Source organism: Sander lucioperca, chromosome 13 (assembly GCF_008315115.2).
Source record: "Sander lucioperca isolate FBNREF2018 chromosome 13, SLUC_FBN_1.2, whole genome shotgun sequence".
NCBI lineage: Eukaryota > Metazoa > Chordata > Actinopteri > Perciformes > Percidae > Sander > Sander lucioperca.
Window position 1 is genome coordinate 24,680,767 of NC_050185.1, and position 17,739 is coordinate 24,698,505.

The 17,739-nt window shown below is 46.7% G+C and overlaps 2 protein-coding genes across 2 annotated transcripts; both read right to left on the bottom strand.

Annotated features, from left to right (window-relative positions):
- Positions 1-3,588: 3,588 nt before the first annotated feature.
- Positions 3,589-11,164, bottom strand: LOC116055027 (odorant receptor 131-2-like; the record flags this gene model as incomplete). Its single annotated transcript, XM_031306779.2, has 2 exons — positions 3,589-3,950; positions 10,888-11,164. Coding segments are annotated over 2 exons (639 nt in total), but the record flags the coding sequence as incomplete, so codon positions are not given.
- A 2,469-nt stretch (positions 11,165-13,633) lies between these two features.
- LOC116054977 (odorant receptor 131-2-like) lies at positions 13,634-14,724 on the bottom strand. Its single transcript, XM_031306735.2, has one exon. The coding sequence runs from the start codon at positions 14,722-14,724 to the stop codon at positions 13,753-13,755; it is 972 nt and encodes a 323-aa protein (XP_031162595.1). The 3' UTR covers positions 13,634-13,752.
- Between the last annotated feature and the right edge of the window lie 3,015 nt (positions 14,725-17,739).

Below are 17,739 nucleotides of genomic sequence, written 5' to 3' on the forward strand. Positions count from 1 at the left end.
ACCGCTCCGTTGCCTCGTCGGTCTAGTCTCCAGACTCCTTCTCCGCCGCCACCAGTGTCTAGACTCCATCGGGGGGTTATGTTCCTGTTCTCTACCCCTGTACAAATATTATTAATTCGATGGAGTCTAATCTCCAAAAGACTTGTACATTCTATCATGCAGTTGTACAATAAATATTTTTGCATATCTACAAACGAAGTCTCTCCTGATTGAAATAGCCTATGTTAAGTTAAACAATAAGTGAAATCTGGTATCATTAGTCATGGTAGCTTAGGCTATAATGTTAGTTTTAATAGATAAGGATGCACCGCGAACATCGGCAAGGATTATGGACATTTCAAAAGCATCGCCCATATCCCAGCATCAAAACGGGTGAGAGACACATAGCCTATATTCCTTTGTTTATGGTGCTATCTTGTGCTACATTGTTATAAAGATTGTAAACACTGTTGTTCGGCCAGGACAACAACTCAGAGTTTCCTGAATGAAAGCTGTCAATCAATGTAAACTAAGGAGGTCCGTGGGTTCAGAAATCAACTTTGCAAGCAGAGTTTACCTGCGAGAGCGTGTATGCCCTCCTCCGCTCACACAGGAGACACTCACAGGCGCATGGTGGCTACTTTCTGTGCGTGCTGCTTAGTTTTATACGTGCAGGTGCCATCCTTTCCCTCTCCCTATGTTAAGTTTTATGCTCGCAGCTGGCAGTGCACTCTCGATTATTGAACTAGTGCGGAAAGAGTGATATCCGCGTGTGTGAAATGATATAATTTGCTTGTGGAGCATGTTTTATCGCACTTGTGATAAATCTGACGCCATACACCTGCATCTTCCATTATTTTCAAATAGACCGAATCACTATGATGTCACGAATCAATTGGAAGGATTCTTAGAAACTTTAAAGGTGCTGTAGGTGGGATTGTGAAGATCCAGGACTTAGCCAAAGAATTTGAACATCTGACTACTTCTCAGTCCCTCCCCCCCTTTCTGCTAAAGCCCAAATGGTCTCCTAAGCCCCTCCCTGAATGCGTGTGCATGAGCAGTGATTGACACGCAGTTAGACACCCCCCCCGGCCCTAATTGGTGCATCTGAACAGGGAGTGGTGGATTTTTGCAAATCTCACTACAGCCTGTAGGTGGTGCCAGAGGAGCCGGATTTGTTTTACCTGCTTCATGTAGTTCTACTGGAACATAGGGTCAGTTTCAGCAAATATGACAGAAAGTTAGTTTTATAAGTGACAAAAACATCGGGAACAGCGGCGACCAAAACGTTGAAAAAAAAAGAAAAAGAAAAACTTGCCATGGTGGACGGGAAGACAACACGAGGGTTAAGAGCCTTATAAACAAGTAAAGAAGTTTAAAATCTATCCTAAAAGACACTGGGAGCTGAAACTCTCTTTCTTGTTGTAGTTGAAAGCCTGTCAGCAAAGTTCTGCAGTTTGTCAATTGATTGTTTTGAAAAACCGGTAGAGCATTATAGTAAACCAATCGACTTGAAATAAATGCAGTTTTTCTGCATTTTCATGGGATGAAATGATCGTAACTTTACAATATTTCTTTAGTGAAAGAAAGCTGCTTTAGTGTCTTCATTAATCAGAGGTGTGTTTTAAGCGTAACATGCAATCAACCAATCAGAGATTATCTCCCATTCCCTTTAAAAGCCAGGCGCGTTTGGACCTTGGAGCAGTGCTATTATGATGGAGGATTTGCACCGTAATATTTTTATTCGTAATCTTCTGCATGTGTGTGTGCTGCTGTGCGTCCCTGTGTGTGTAACAAGCATAGTGTGTGCGCGCTGTGCACGAGCCTAGGAGCATTTTACTAATGCTCTGTTAAAACAACAATGAAATGCTGCGTTATTGACTTTAGACCAGGTTTTTGTTGGTCAATGGCGCGATCACTTCCCACTTCCTCAAAATAGCAATACTCCCAGAATGCACCTGAACACACCTCCCTGTAAGACCAGCACGCCCATGGGTGCAGATGGGTGCAGGTGCATTTGCTATTTAAACGACGCGGGCGCTCGACGGGAAACTGACTTAGCCAAACTGACTGGTCTTAAACTAGCAAAGACACTTGCATTGGGCTTTGCGGTGCACTGCGCCGGGTGCAAGATAGGGCCCCTAGGGAGAATGATGATAAGCACATAAAAAACATTCTGGATCTGCACAAGCACTATCCTCGTAACAACTTTTGAGATGGCTACAATTAACGAGTTGTGCTGATAAGAGACTGAGGCCTAGCTGCACCAGATGCAACAGCAGTGTGTTACGAGCTTTACGAGCTGAAGCTTTGTCTGTGGAGGCTGACCTGGCTGCCATCATCACATGACTGCCACACCAGCTGATACAAACAGAAAACAAATGTACACTTTATCATAATTATCAGACAATGGGCCAATAAACATTACAAATGTACCACAAGAAGTTTTCATTTCCAGGCTCTCCAGGTTTTCAAATGGTAAATCTAACAGTAAAGTAACTCGTGTGAGTGTATTTAGTAAACTGAATGTCCAAACCGCAATAATTTCCACTGCTGTGTTTCTGATTGTGACGATGGAAGAGTGCCTCAATGTATTCAGAATGAGGCCTTTATCCGAATTTTCGACTAAGACTTGTGGGATATGTCGGTATTATTTATTACTCTTAAAAAAAAAAAAGAAACAAAAATACGCCTAACTTCTAAATTTCTGGCTGAATGATATGAGTTTTAAATCGGTTGTCATGATCACGATTGATAACCAGAACTTTGGTTTTATCAATATTTATTTGCAGAAAGTTAGAGGCCATCCAGTCTTTGATGGCAGCAAGATTGCTATAATACATTTTAAGGACTATTGTCACACTATAGTTTCACAGATGGTCAAAAAATGTAGTCATAGCTGTAGTGACTTAAAATAATATAGGTCTATCTAAATAAGCAACTGAGAGGCGAGCGTGTGAACTTGTTTCAGCCGTGTTTTCTGGGCTATAAATAAACTAATGTCCAGTTTGTGTGTAACTTTGGATTTGCAGATCCATTTATTGACAGTTAGGTATAAACATGCTCACTGTAATGTTCTACTACGAGTCGGAGACAAGATTAAAGTTCTCAGATTGACCCGTTTTATAAACCCCTCAAAACAGTGCCGAGAAAACCTACAGATGTGTTGCAGTGTGTCACAGAAAAACAGAGCTCTCAATCCCCGGTAAAATTCAACCCTGTTAACAACAACAACAACAGAGGTGCATAAACAAAAAAATTTAGGCAGTGTGCATACAGGATCACGACTGCTGACGCCACTGAAATGAGACATAAAACTGGGGAAATGAAAGGTGAGCATTTGCATTTGATTACATTGCTGCCTGACTGGGGCTGCTGGTTATAGCGTTCTCGCTTAATAATGGCCCAATGTCAATGATTTTTGTCCACATTACTCACTTATACATTACATGTAATACATAGGAAATCAGGTTCCAGGTTTGAAAAATACTACTAGGAAACTACAGGAGTTTTCAATTTGTTTCTTGCTAAATCAAGGATATGCTTCTTCTAGGGTTGTTAAAACTACATTTACAAGCAAATACAAAATCCTGATCCTTTTCATGAAGTCTAGGGTGAGACCTTAGCCTTGACTGAGATGACTGAGAGTTTCAGTCGACAACATAGACGGTTCATGAGGACAGGTCTGATGGTCTGATCTCTTATGCCATAAATGAGAGAACTCAGACATCTGGGCAAGATGAAAATACACACATATAAAACGTTATAGACACGCACAAATATTATCCTTGTTACAATTCTCGAAAGAGCTATGAGGATGGGGCTGTAAATGGTTGAAGAGAGACTGAGGCCCAGCTGCCCCAGATGCAGCAGCAGTGTGTTACGAGCCTTTCTTGCTGAAGCTTTGTCTGTAGAGGCTGACCTGGCTGCTATCATCACACCAATATAGGAGGAAGTGATTGCCACACCAGCTTTCCGCACTAGTTCAACAATCGAGAGTGAACTGGCAGCTGCGAGCGTAAAACTTAACATAGGGAGAGGGAAAGGATGGCACCTGCGCGTATAAAACTAAGCAGCACGCACAGAAAGCAGCCACCATGCACCTGCAAGTGTCTCCTGTGCGAGCGGAGGAGGGCATACACGCTCTTGCTGGTAAACTCTGCTCGCGAAGTTGATCTCTGAATGCCCCGCATGAAACTGACTTTAGACATTTTGGGGGCAGAAACCAAGGAGGAATTGGCACTCCTCTGATTGGTCACATTCAAACCTATCCCACCCACGGACCTCCTTAGTTTACCTTGATTGACAGCTATCATTCAGGAAACTCCTGAGTTGTCCTGGCTGAAGAACAGTTTTTACTTAAAATCCCTGATGTGGTATGAACCCTCGCTGCTAACATTAGACCTAAGCTTAGCCTTAGCTAACATGAATGTGAGCAGGGCCCGTTTTGCCCGGGGGGATGCGAGGGATTTCCCCCTTTCTGGTCTATGAATTGATGCCTCTGCTAAATAATTTTTATCACCGGACAAAATGTATCCCCCCCTCAAAGTGACCAATGCTACTTCACCAACAGATCATTATAATATAGGAATATAAGTATTTAAAACTAAGTAAAGCGCTGTAACGTGAACAGTTTAACATTATTGTGTGATAGAACGGTCATATCCCAGCGGCAGCCGCCAGGTGTTTATCCGCCAACAGGTGACCAGCTACATACACCACCCAGACTGATCTCATGAAGTGGCGTATGTATGACACGCCAATTCATATGACATGATTTGTGTTATAAATATTCGCTATATATATATATACTCACTATTTATCAATGCTGTTTGACCTCCATTGACTTACATTACCTTGCGATTGCGTGTGAATTGATGCCGTATGAAAGCCGAAAATCCGCGTGAGGAGGTTGGTTGGGGTGGTGCATGGGTAAAACAGTGGACTTTCACCCAGGAGACCGGGGATTGCATCCCGCATGTGGCGTTTCCTTTGTGTTCCTCATGTGATGTTTCCTTTCCACGTTTGTTCTTTTCCTAAACCCAACCCCGTTCTTCTTTTCCTAATCCAAACCGTTTTTTCTTTTCAACCCAACCCCCACATGCCACGTGGCTTTAGAAAGACGTTGCAAAGTCAAAAAAAACTCAAGAGGGCAAAGAGAGAACAGAAACAGTATGCTGGAACAGACTACAGCAGGGCTCGGGAACTGAGGATCGTGGAACTCGGGGATCGGGGAACTGAGGGCAGTGGGACTTGAGAACCCCGGGGCTGCGGGCAGCAGCGATGGCGGATCCCCTCTGGTGGCCGACGGCGAAGACGAAACCCATCCGGTGGCCAAGCATGAAGGCGGAATCTCTCTGGCGGCCAAGCAGGTCGATGAAGGTAGAACCCCTCAGGCGGCCAAGCAGGTCGGCGAAGACAGAGCCTTTCTGGAGGCCGAGCAGGATGGCGAAGGATGAGTTCCTCGAAAGGGCGGACAGGATTGCGAAGACTCTCAGGAGGTCGAGCAGGATGCCGAAGATGAAGACCCTCTGGAGACCAGGCAGGACGTCAAAGACTCTCGGGCGGCCGTCGGCGAAGGCGAAACCCCTCTGGTGGCCAAACAGGACGCCGAAGACTCTCAGGCGGCTGTCAACGAAGACGAAACCCCTCTGGCGGCTGGCGGCGAAGGCGGAATCCTTCTGAAGGCCGGTGGTGAAGGCAGAGCACCTCTTGAAGCCGAATAGGATAGTGAAGGCAGAGCCTCTCAGACAGCCGAGCAGGGCGTGAGGACTCTTAGGAGGCCGTCTTTGAAGGCGAATCCCTTCTGAAGGCCGGCGGCGAAGGTGAAACCCCTCTGAAGGCCGGCAGCGAAGGCGAAACTCATCTGGAGGCTGGCAGCGAAAGCGATATCCCTCTGGAGGCCGGCGGCGAAGGCAGAATCCTCCTGGAGGCCGGTGGCGAAGGCAGAATCCTTCAGGAGGCCAGGAAGACTGGCGAAGGCGATATCCCTCTGGAGGCCGGTGGCGAAGGCGATATCCCTCTGGAGGCCAGCGCAAAGGCGAAACCCCTCAGAAGGCCAGCGGTGAAGGTGAATCCCCTCAGAAGACCGGCGGCGAAGGCGAATCCCCTCAGAAGGCCGGAGGCGAAGGCGAAACCCATCTGAAGGCCGGCTGCGAAGGCGAAACCCATCAGAAGGCCGGCGGCAAAGGCGAATCCCCTCTGGAGGCCGGCGGCGAAGGCAGCATCCCTCAGGCGGACAAGCAGGACGGCTCAGACTGAATCCCTCGGGAGACCTGGCGGGCCAGCAAAGGCTAAACCCCTCTTTGGGCCGGGCAGGCGAAGGGGCAACTGGGCTGAAGACAGACGATGAGTCAGCTGAGCTGGAGACAGGCGACGAGTCAGCTGGGCCAGTGTCCACCAACAAGGTAACAGGAACAGTAGTTGGTGGGTCTGCCGATAAGGTAACTGGAACAGTCACAGGAATCAAGGCAACAGGATCAGAAGTCGGCAAATCCACCGACAGGGTAACTGGAGCAGAAGTCGTCCGGACTACCGACAACAAAGGCAAAGTCTCTGGGACGCCGGAGATGGGCGAAGTCTCAGGGGTACTGGGGAAGGGCATAGTCTCTGAGGTGTCGGGCAACAGCACAGTCTCTGAGGTGTCGGGCAATGGCAAAGTCTCTGAAGTGCCGGGCAACGGCACAGTCTCTGGGGCTGCGGTCAACGAAGGCACTGGGAGACTGGTCAGCTGAGGCTCTAGAAGACTGCTCAGCGTAGACTCTAGGAGAACGGTCAGCGCAGACTCTGGGAGAACGGTCAGCGCAGACTCTGGGAGGTCAGTCGATGTAGATTCTGGGAGAACGGTCAGTGCAGACTCTGGAAGAGTGGTCATCGAAGACTCTGGACAACTGGAAGAAAGTCCGATGTGACAGGTAGGACCTGAACCATTCCAGTGCTGTGCCACCGACGCCCACCCACTGCTCCAAATGAGCAATGAGGATGTCATGGTCCACTGTATCAAATGCTGCAGTCAAATCTAAAAGTACAAGGATAACACAGTGACCAGAGTCAGTAGCTAAAATATATCATTAAAAACTCTTAAAAGTGCTGATTCTGTGCTGTGCAATGTTTTAAAACCAGACTGAAAAATTTCAAGAATATTTTGTTCATTTAAAAAGTCCATGAGCTGGGAATATACAATCTTCTCTAAGATTTTAGAGAAGAAGGGCAATTTGGAGATAGGCCTAAAATTTGCCAAAATAGTAGCATCCAGCCCAGGTTTTTTTTAATAAAGGCAGCACAACTGCATGTTTAAGATTTACAGGGACTACTCCAGAGGAAAGACTGCTATTAATAACTGTGAGACAAGATGGGCGGGACAGTAATATCAGGAGAACCCGAGGGCTTCAGATGACCCATAATCTCCTGCACAAAAGGCAGGGTCACAGGCTCAAACGTGTCGAGCACAGCAGGGCAGGGGACAAACACCGAAGGATCAGAAGCAGAAGGTGAAATAAATGCTCTGGTAGAAGAGACTTTATCAATGAAATAGTGAAGAAAATCCTCACACACAGCAGGAGAGGCCTCAATTACAGTCTGTGGTGCATTTAGAGCCGAGTTGATAACTTTAAACAACACACGGGGTTTACAACAGTTTAGAAGAACAATATCAGAAAAATAATTTCTTTTTGCCTCTTTCACAGTGGATTGGTAATGACGCCAGCAATCCTTCAATATTTGAAAAGACACTTGCAATTTGTCCTTTTTCCACTTTCGCTCAGCTCTTCGACAGTCCTGTCTGGCAGTGCGGGTTGTTTCATTCAGCCGAGGCTCTGATTTGGCTTTCTTCTGCCTGGTCTTTAATGGAGCCGCAATGTCTATAGCAGTTTGACAGGTGTCGAGAAACCATAAGTTAAGAGCCTCTGTATCCTCACACACAGACTCGGGAATGACGCAGATCTGGCTGAAAACTGCGGAGAACTGAGCAGCAGTGGAAGGGTTAATAACTCGACATCTGCGAGCAGCAGCGCGAGGTTTAACTGTGTGACAGCAAACAGCAGCTTCAAAAAGTACAGGCATATGATCCGAGAAAAAAGCGTCACAGACCACCAGGTTAAGAACAGGCAAACCATAAGATAAAACAAGATCAAGTGTGTGCGGAGATAAAGAGGAAATCCAGTTCCCGGGATATGAAAAAATCCTTAAGGATAAATGATTTATTCGCAAGCGATCTGGCGTTTACCTGACCAAACCTGGCAAGAGCTGGCGGGTCAGGGCGAACAGCCGACAAGGAGGTCCGTCACAGAGGCCGCAGGTTCCCCAGATTTACTCCGCGCCAGAGCAGGGTCCGCGGGGGCGGAACACCACATCCGGGCCCGCCACCGGCACCAACCAGGCAGCGACCGGGTCCAATGAACGTCGAGAGGCACAAAGGTGAGGCCCCGCTCCACATCCACCCCGATCACGATGTACAAACCCAGCCCTCAGCCTCACGAGACAGCCACCACGCTTACCCCGGCAGCGGTGCTGCTTTCGCTGCGGGAGTGGCGCTGCAGCGCGGCAGAGGTATGTCGGGATGTCCGATAGGAAGGGAGGCAGAGTTTTTTGTCCATAACAATCAAAGTTGACAAGGTTTTTGGTGGAGGTTCTCAGATCTAGCAGCGTTTGGTGATCATACACCATCAGAGTGTTGACGGTATGTGCAACAAGTGTTACAAGCAACAGAAACACACACAACAGTCGGAGCAGCTGACGGCCCGCCTCACACACTGGCGCCATCTTGCAACTATAACGTTAGCTCTAATAGATAAGGGTGCATTGCGAACATCAGCAAGGATTAAGGACCTTTCAAAAGCATCTCCCATATCCCAGCATCAGAATGGGTGAGAAACACATAGTCTATATTCCTTTGTTTACGGTGCTATCTTGCGGTACATCTTTATAAAGACTGTAAAAAAAACTGTTGTTCAGCCAGGACAACAACTCAGAGTTTCCTGAATGATAGCTGTCAATCAAGGTAAACTAAGGAGGTCCTTGGGTGGGATCGGTTTGAAAGTGACCAATCAGAGGAGGGCCAGTTCCTCTTTGGTTTCCACCCCCAAAATGTCAAAAGTCAGTTTCATGCGGGTGTGCAGAAATCAACTTCGCAAGCAGAGTTTACTAGCAAGAGCGTGTATGCCCTCCTCCGCTTGCACAGGAGACACTCGCAGGTGCGTGGTGGCTGCTTTCTGTGCGTGCTGCTTAGTTTTATACGTGCAGGTGCCATTCTTTCCCTCTCCCTATGTTAAGTTTTACGCTCGCAGCTGCCAGTTCACTCTCGAGCAGCATGTTTTATCACGCTTGCGAGATATGAGATAAATCTGACGCTATACACCTGCATCTTCCATTATTTTCCAATAGACCGAATCACTATGATGTCATGAATCAATTGTAAGGAATCTAAGAAACTTTAAAGGTGCTGTAGGTAGGATTGTGAAGATCCAGGACTTAGCCAACATCGACAACTTCTCAGTCTCTCCCCCCCTTTCTGATAAAGCCCTAACAGTCTCCTAAGCCCCTCCCCCCACAAGGGAGAATGAATGCGTGTGCATGAGTAGTGATTGACACGCAGTTCGACACCCCCCCCGGCCCTGATTGGTGCATCTGAACAGGGAGCGGTGGATTTTTGCAAATCTCACTACAGACTGTAGGTGGTGCCAGAGGAGCCGGATTTTTCTTACCTGCTTCATGTAGTTCTACTGGAACATAGGGTCAGTTTCAGCAAATATGACAGAAAGTTAGTTTTATAAGTGACAAAAACATCGGGAACAGCGGCGACCAAAATGTTGAAAATGTTTTTTTTATTTTCAATTTTGACCCAGAAAAACAAAAACTTGCACGGTGGACGGGAAGACAACACAAGGGTTAAGAGCCTTATAAACAAGTAAAGAAGTTTAAAATCTATCCTAAAAGACACTGGGAGCTGAAACTCTCTTTCTTGTTGTAATTGAAAGCCTGTCGGCAAAGTTCTGCAGTTTGTCAATTGATTGTTTTGAAAAACCGGTAAATAGAGCATTATAGTAAACCAATCGACTTGAAATAAATGCAGTTTTTCTGCATTTTCATGGGATGAAATGATCGTACCTTTACAATATTTCTTTAGTGAAAGAAAGCTGCTATAGTGTCTTCATACATTAATCAGACGTGTGTTTTAAGCGTAACATGCAATAAACCAATCAGAGTGTCATCTCCCATTGCCTTTCAAAGCCAGGCACGTTTGGACCTTGGAGCATTGCTATTATGATGGAGGATTTGCACTGTAATATTTTTATTTGTAATCTTCTGCATGTGTGTGTGCTGCTGTGCGTCCCTGTGTGTGTAACAAGCATAGTGTGCGCGCGCTGTGCACGAGTCTAGGAGCATTTTACTAATTTGCTATTAAAATAACAATGAAATGCTGCGTTATTGACTTTAGACCAGGTTTTTGTTGGTCAATGGCGCGATCACTTCCCACTTCCTCAAGATAGCAATACTCCCAGAATGCACCTGAACACACCTCCCTGTAAGACCAGCACGCCCATGGGCCACAGATGGGTGCAGGTGCATTTGCTATTTAAACGACGCGGGCGCTCGACGGGAAACTGACTTAGCCAAACTGACTGGTCTTAAACTAGCAAAGACACTTGCGTCGGGCTTTGCGGTGCACTGCGCCGGGTGCAAGAAAAGGGCCCCTAGGGAGAATGATGATAAGCACATAAAAAACATTCTGGATCTGCACAAGCACTATCCTCGTAACAACTTTTGAGATGGCTACAATTAACGAGTTGTGCTGATAAGAGACTGAGGCCTAGCTGCACCAGATGCAGCAGCAGTGTGTTACGAGCTTTACGAGATGAAGCTTTGTCTGTGGAGGCTGACCTGGCTGCTATCATCACATGACTGCCACACCAGCTGATACAAACAGAAAACAAATGTACACTTTATCATAATTATCAGACATTGGGCCAAGAAACATTACAAATGTACCACAGTAAGTTTTCATTTCCAGGCTCTCCAGGTTTTCAAATGGTAAATCTAACAGTAAAGTAACTCCTGTGAGTGTATTTAGTAAACTGAATGTCCAAACCACAATAATTTCCACTGCTGTGTTTCTGATTGTGACGATGGAAGAGTGCCTCAATGTATTCAGAATGAGGCCTTTATCTGAATTTTCGACTAAGACTTGTGGGATATGTCGGTATTATTCAGGTTTCAGAAGCGTTCTTTGGACACGTATACAGAGCATTCAGAATATGCGTCTCAATCAGGGTTTTTACTGCAGTTTGTGACAGTTTACGGTCAGCTCTGTGCGTTGCTATGGTTGTTGTACACAAACCAACCAGCCGACAGTTTGCAGGGCTGCGGTAGAGATGCATGGCCAAAAGAAAAGAAGGAGAAACACAGCTACTTTTAAACATGATCAAAGACTTGGATATCAACAGGTTTTTGGATATGAGGCGACCTTTTCAAGAAGCTGGTTGAAGGAATGAAAGAGGGACGCTGCGTTTACACGCTCCAACAAGTCATTTAAGTCAGTTTATTTAAGAAGGGGACAGTGCAAATTAATAAAATGCATAATTATACAGGGGCAAAAATGCCAGAATTAGCCAAAAGGCTGTTTTTCATCTGTAGTACCCTGGCCTCAATGTACACAAGTCTGCCACCGGTGGAAAGTGGTGGTGGCCTAAAGGATAGAGAAGTGAGGCCGTGGGTTCAATCCCCAGACCAACAGGATACAATCTGGGTGGGGAAAGTGAAAGAGCAGCGCTTGTCCCTCCCTCATTAGCCCCACTGAGGTGCCCTTGAGCAAGGCCCTTAACCCCGACAGCTTCCAGGTACCGTATGAATGTGGAACTGTGTGAATGTGATCAGGGTGTTCCTGCAAAAGAGAGGCTTCCTCTCAGTGAACCTTCCCTGAATAAAAAAAAAAAAAAATCCTATTTTGCACGACTGCATGTAATGGAGATGCAAAAACTGCCTCCAAGATTTCTAAAAACTACATATATTTTCCAGTTTAGGTCAATATCCTAATCTAACCCATCCTTTTTATTTCCATTCCATTCATTAAATCTCCATTTCTGTCTCTAACATATACTCACACAAACCTCTGTTACATATAAATGCACAGCTAGGGTATAGTCAATTCAATATTATTTATAGTATCAAATCATAACAAGAGTTATCTCAAGACACTTTACAGATAGAGTAGGTCTAGACCACTACTCTACTGTCATTTACAAAAACCCAACAATTTCCCACGAGCAAACATTTGGTGCAACAGTGGCGAGGAAAAACTTCCTTTTAGGCAGAAACCTGCATACTCTCTCTGTGGGCGGCATCTGGTGCTGCCGATTTGGACACAGACACAGTATATAGACAGTATATATAGTAGAAGTAGTGGTATATTCTTTATTTATTCATGTTAGCACAAGGTGATAACTACTGTCGACATTTTAATTTGGGCTGTTTATTTCACATTACAAAACAACTACTTTATTAATATTTTTTATGCGCCAGCAAAAGTTTCCACCTTCCAAATATATTTTGACTTCCTACACTGGCCCCATGTGAGAAGTTGTGATTGGTCCACCCATGGCCTGGCTGGCTGGAAATGTCTGATTGCGAGGAGGGTCGGATGTATCTGTCAGACAAAATGAAACATGAGCTCGCAGATTCGTCTGGTTTCCAGGCTGTAATACCCCTCTCTCTCTCTCTCTCTCTCTCTCTCTCTCTCTCTCTCTCTCTCTCTCTCTCTCTCTCTCTCTCTCTCTCTCCCCATCTCCAGTCTCTATCGAAAAAAGCAAAAATCATAAAAAAAAAGAAACAAAAATACGCCTAAACTTCTAAATTTCTGGCTGAATGATATGAGTTTTAAATCGGTTGTCATGATCACGATTGATAACCAGAACTTTGGTTTTATCAATATTTATTTGCAGAAAGTTAGAGTCCATCCAGTCTTTGATGGCAGCAAGATTGCTATAATACATTTTAAGGACTATTTTCACACTATAGTTTCACAGATGGTCAAAAAATGTAGTCATAGCTGTAGTGACTTTCAGCAAAAATAATATAGGCCTATCTAAATAAGCAACTGAGAGGCGAGCGTGTGAACTTGTTTCAGCCGTGTTTTCTGGGCTATAAATAAACTAATGTCCAGTTTGTGTGTAACTTTGGATTTGCAGATCCATTTATTGACAGTTAGGTATAAACATGCTCACTGTAATGTTCTACTACGAGTCGGAGACAAGATTAAAGTTCTCAGATTGACCCGTTTTATAAACCACTCAAAACAGTGCAGAGAAAACCTACAGATGTGTTGCAGTGTGTCACAGAAAAACAGAGCTCTCAATCCCCGGTAAAATTCAACCCTGTTAACAACAACAACAACAACAACAACAACAACAGAGGTGCATAAACAAAAAAATTTAGGCAGTGTGCATACAGGATCACGACTGCTGACGCCACTGAAATGAGACATAGAATTGGGGAAATGAAAGGTGAGCATTTGCATTTGATTACATTGCTGCCTGACTGGGGCTGCTGGTTACAGCGTTCTCGCTCAATACTAGACCAATGTTAATGATTTTTGTCCACATTACTCACATATACATTACACGTAATACATAGGAAATCAGGTTCCAGGTTTGAAAAATACTACTGGGAAACTACAGGAGTTTTCAATTTGTTTCTTGCTAAATCAAGGATATGCTTCTTCTTGGGTTGTTAAGACTACATTTACAAGCAAATACAAAATCCTGATCCTTTTCATGAAGTCTAGGGTGAGACCTTAGCCTTGACTGAGATGACTGAGAGTTTCAGTCGACAACATAGACGGTTCATGAGGACAGGTCTGATGGTCTGATCTCTTATGCCATAAATGAGAGAACTCAGACATCTGGGCAAGATGAAAATACACACATATAAAACACTATAGACACGCACAAATATTATCCTTGTTACAATTCTCGAAAGAGCTACGAGGATGGGGCTGTAAATGGTTGAAGAGAGACTGAGGCCCAGCTGCCCCAGATGCAGCAGCAGTGTGTTACGAGCCTTTAGAGCTGAAGCTTTGTCTGTGGAGGCTGACCTGGCTGCTATCATCACACCAATATAGGAGGAAGTGATTGCCACACCAGCTGATACAAACAGAACACAAGTGTACACTTTATCATAATTATCAGACATTGGGCCAAGAAACATGGATACGTGAGAGCAAAAATCTTTCATCTCCAGGCTCTCTAGGTCTTTAAATGGAAAATCTAACAGTAAAATAACTCGTATGAGTGTATTTAGTAAACAGAAGACCCAAACCACAATGATAGCCACTTCTGTGTTTCTGATGGTGATGATGGTAGAGTGCCTCAGTGGGTAGCACACAGCTACACATCTCTCCAGAGACATCACCACCAGTGTGAGAGGAGAGATTTCTTTTGTTAGATCAGCAAGCATGTTGAGAACACCACATAAAGGATATGTTAGCCTTAGTTTAGAAGCAGCCAGTATGTATAGTACTTGACCCAGTGCCATCAATACAGTGTCTGCAAAAAGGAGATTAAACAGAAGAATGTAACGGTAAGTCTCACGAAAAACAGTTTTACTCCTCAATGTGAATAACATGGTCCCATTAATGTAGAGAAACAGACAACACGGCACTGTAGTCACAGTGGAGAATAACACTCGTTCCAGTAACCCCTGAGACTGCTGTTCAGCAGTGACATTGGTCACAGACTGATTTGCATACGACATGTTAAGACAGTCACCTATTGAACACAATGAATTTCCCCAGATTGTATTTCCACGACAACTAAGATCCAACGTCAGCAGACATGCCTATTGAGTTCACATGAAAAATCTCAAATCCTCCACGTACATTTTCCCCTCTCGACAGTTAGTAGGTTAAGGGTTTGTGCTTGCTTCTATGTGAGCAGAGCTGGTCTATGAGGTTTGTCCACACTTATATACTGTATATGAGTCTTCACACCCATTTCATGTGACACCCTCACATGTCCTTATGGTGTCAGGATTATGTCATATCTCGGGAGTGCGATAAAACATCCTCCATGAGCAAATTATATAATTTCACACTGGCAGATATCACTCTTCATGCACTAGTTCAACCAGGGCTGGAATGGGACAAAAAATTGGCCCTGGCATTTTTGGCCCAGGCGGCCCAAACCCACCGTTATTGGTCAGACACATTCCCTGCAGACAGTCCTCTTAAAATATGCGTGCATTCTCTGATATGAGTTGCCTAGTGTTCTGCGTTCATGTGATCGTTTTGGATCCTTCAAGAGGGGTCTCAAGACTTATCTGTTGATCTCACACTTAAATAATTAATTCATTCTTAGAGTTATGATTTGTATATTTATGGTATTTTTATTATTGATATTTGATATTGTATTGCTATTATTGTTATTACTATTTTGCTTAATATTGGCTTAGCAACTTTAAAAACAGTTTACTGTTATTTGTAACTATTGTAAGATTCATATTTTTCAATGTAAGCTTTAGCAGTTAGGTTACCTGACAGCCACTAACTTTAATGTTACAGCCAAACTGCTTGTTGTCGTTACGACGTGAGGCGCGCGTGCGCGCACACGCACACGCACACACACACACACACACACACACACACACACACACACACACACACAGCCTCCCTCCCTCCCTGAGAGTCCCTGTTAATTTACCTACTCCTTACCACATCTTCAGCTACTCTCTCTTCCATCTTTTCCTCACTCGCTCCCATGGCCCTGTCATGGTCACTCTCCTCCTCCTTGGCTTCTTCCCTGTCATGATCTTGTTTCTGCTTCTCTGTATAGCCAGCCACCTCTCCTCCTTCCTCTACTTCAGGTAATGCTGATGTTGAAGCAGATACTACAGCCCCAAACATGTCAGAAATTTTGGCATATTTTGAGGAATCCGCCTGTAGATTCTTAGTCTTTTTCTCCCGTAATTTCTCTGCACCTCCCTTGCGCTTTGGTGGTCATTTATCCATTTTAAGGTGGATGCTAAACTTCCAGCATAACTATTACAGTTCGTGTGTCAGGGCCAGGAGGCGTGGCAATAGTGGGATCCGTAAATGTGCGGCCCGGAGGGGGCGGTCTCATGGGCGCTGGAGACCAGCAAGGTCATTGGGGAGGTCTCATGGGTGACGGAGACCGGCAAAGTCTCAGGGGGAAGGGGCAGGAGTAGGTCTGACCCCGACAGGGCACGAGGGGCAGGAGTCGGTCTGACCGCCGACAGGGCACGAGGGGCAGGAGTAGGTCGGACCGACAAAGGCAAAGTCTCTGGGGGGCAGGATAAGGGCAAAGTCTCTGGGGCGGTCTCAAAGGTGTCAGAGAGTGGCAGGGTCACAAGGGAGGTCTCAGGGGCGGTCTCAGGGGCGCCGAGACCGGCAGGTTCTCAGGGGCGGTCTCATGGGCGCCAGAGACCGACAAATTCACTGGGGAGGTCTCAGGGGCGGTCTCATGGGCGCTGGAGACCAGCAAGGTCATTGGGGAGGTCTCATGGGTGACGGAGACTGGCAAAGTCTCAAGGGGAACGGGCAAGGCCGGTTCAGAGAGGCTGGACGCCAGCCGGGGCTCATGGAAGCTGGGCATCAGCCGGGAGTCTGCTAGCCAGCCGGGAATCTGGGAAGCTGCTAGCCAGCCGGGGATCTGGGAGGCTGCTAGCCCGCTGGGGTTCTGGGAAGCTGTTAGCCAGCCAGGATTCAGGGAAGCTGCTAGCCAGCCGGGGTTCAGGAAGGCTGCTAGCCAGCTGGGGTTCAGGAAGACTGCTAGCCAGCCGGGGATCTGGGAGGCTGCTAGCCCGCTGGGGTTCTGGGAAGCTGCTAGCCAACCAGGATTCAAGGGAGCTGCTAGCCAGCCGGGATTCAGGGAAGCTGCTAGCCAGCCGGGGATCTGTGAGGCTGCTAGCCAGCCGGGGATCTGGGAGGCTGCTAGCCCGCTGGGGTTCTGGGAAGCTGTTAGCCAGCCAGGATTCAGGGAAGCTGCTAGCCAGCCGGGGTTCAGGAAGGCTGCTAGCCAGCTGGGGTTCAGGAAGACTGCTAGCCAGCCGGGGATCTGGGAGGCTGCTAGCCCGCTGGGGTTCTGGGAAGCTGCTAGCCAGCCAGGATTCAGGGTAGATGCTAGCCAGCCGGGATTCAGGGAGGCTGCTAGCCAGCGGGGGTGGGGGAGGCTGCTAGCCAGCCGGGGCTCAGAAAGGCTGCTAGCCAGCTGGGAATTTGGGACACAGGACAACCTGGGGACACTAGAAAACTTGGAAACACTGGAAAACTCGGAAACCTGGGGGGCTGCTAAACAGCCGGGATTCTGGGAGACTGCTAGCCAGCCGGGGTTCAGGGAGGCTGCTAGCCAGCAGGGGCTCAGGGAGGCTGCTAGCCAGCCGGGGCTCAGAAAGGCTGCTAGCCAGCCGGGGTTCAGGGCAGCTGCTAGCCAGCTGGGAATTTGGGACACAGGACAACCTGGGGACACTAGAAAACTTGGAAACACTGGAAAACTCGGAAACCTGGGGGGCTGCTAAACAGCCGGGATTCTGGGAGACTGCTAGCCAGCCGGGGTTCAGGGAGGCTGCTAGCCAGCAGGGGCTCAGGGAGGCTGCTAGCCACCCGGGGATCTGGGAGGCTGCTAGCTCGCTGGGGTTCTGGGAAGCTGCTAGCCAAGTCAGAGAAGCTGCTAGCCAGCCTGGATTCAGGGAGGCAACTAGCCAGCCGGGGTTTAGGGAGGCTGCTAGCCAGCCGGGGTTCAGGGCGGCTGCTAG

Coding starts and splice junctions, on each gene's coding strand:
- LOC116054977 (XM_031306735.2), bottom strand. CDS start 14,724: ATGTCGTATGCAAATCAGTCTGTGACCAATGTCACTGCTGAACAGCAG.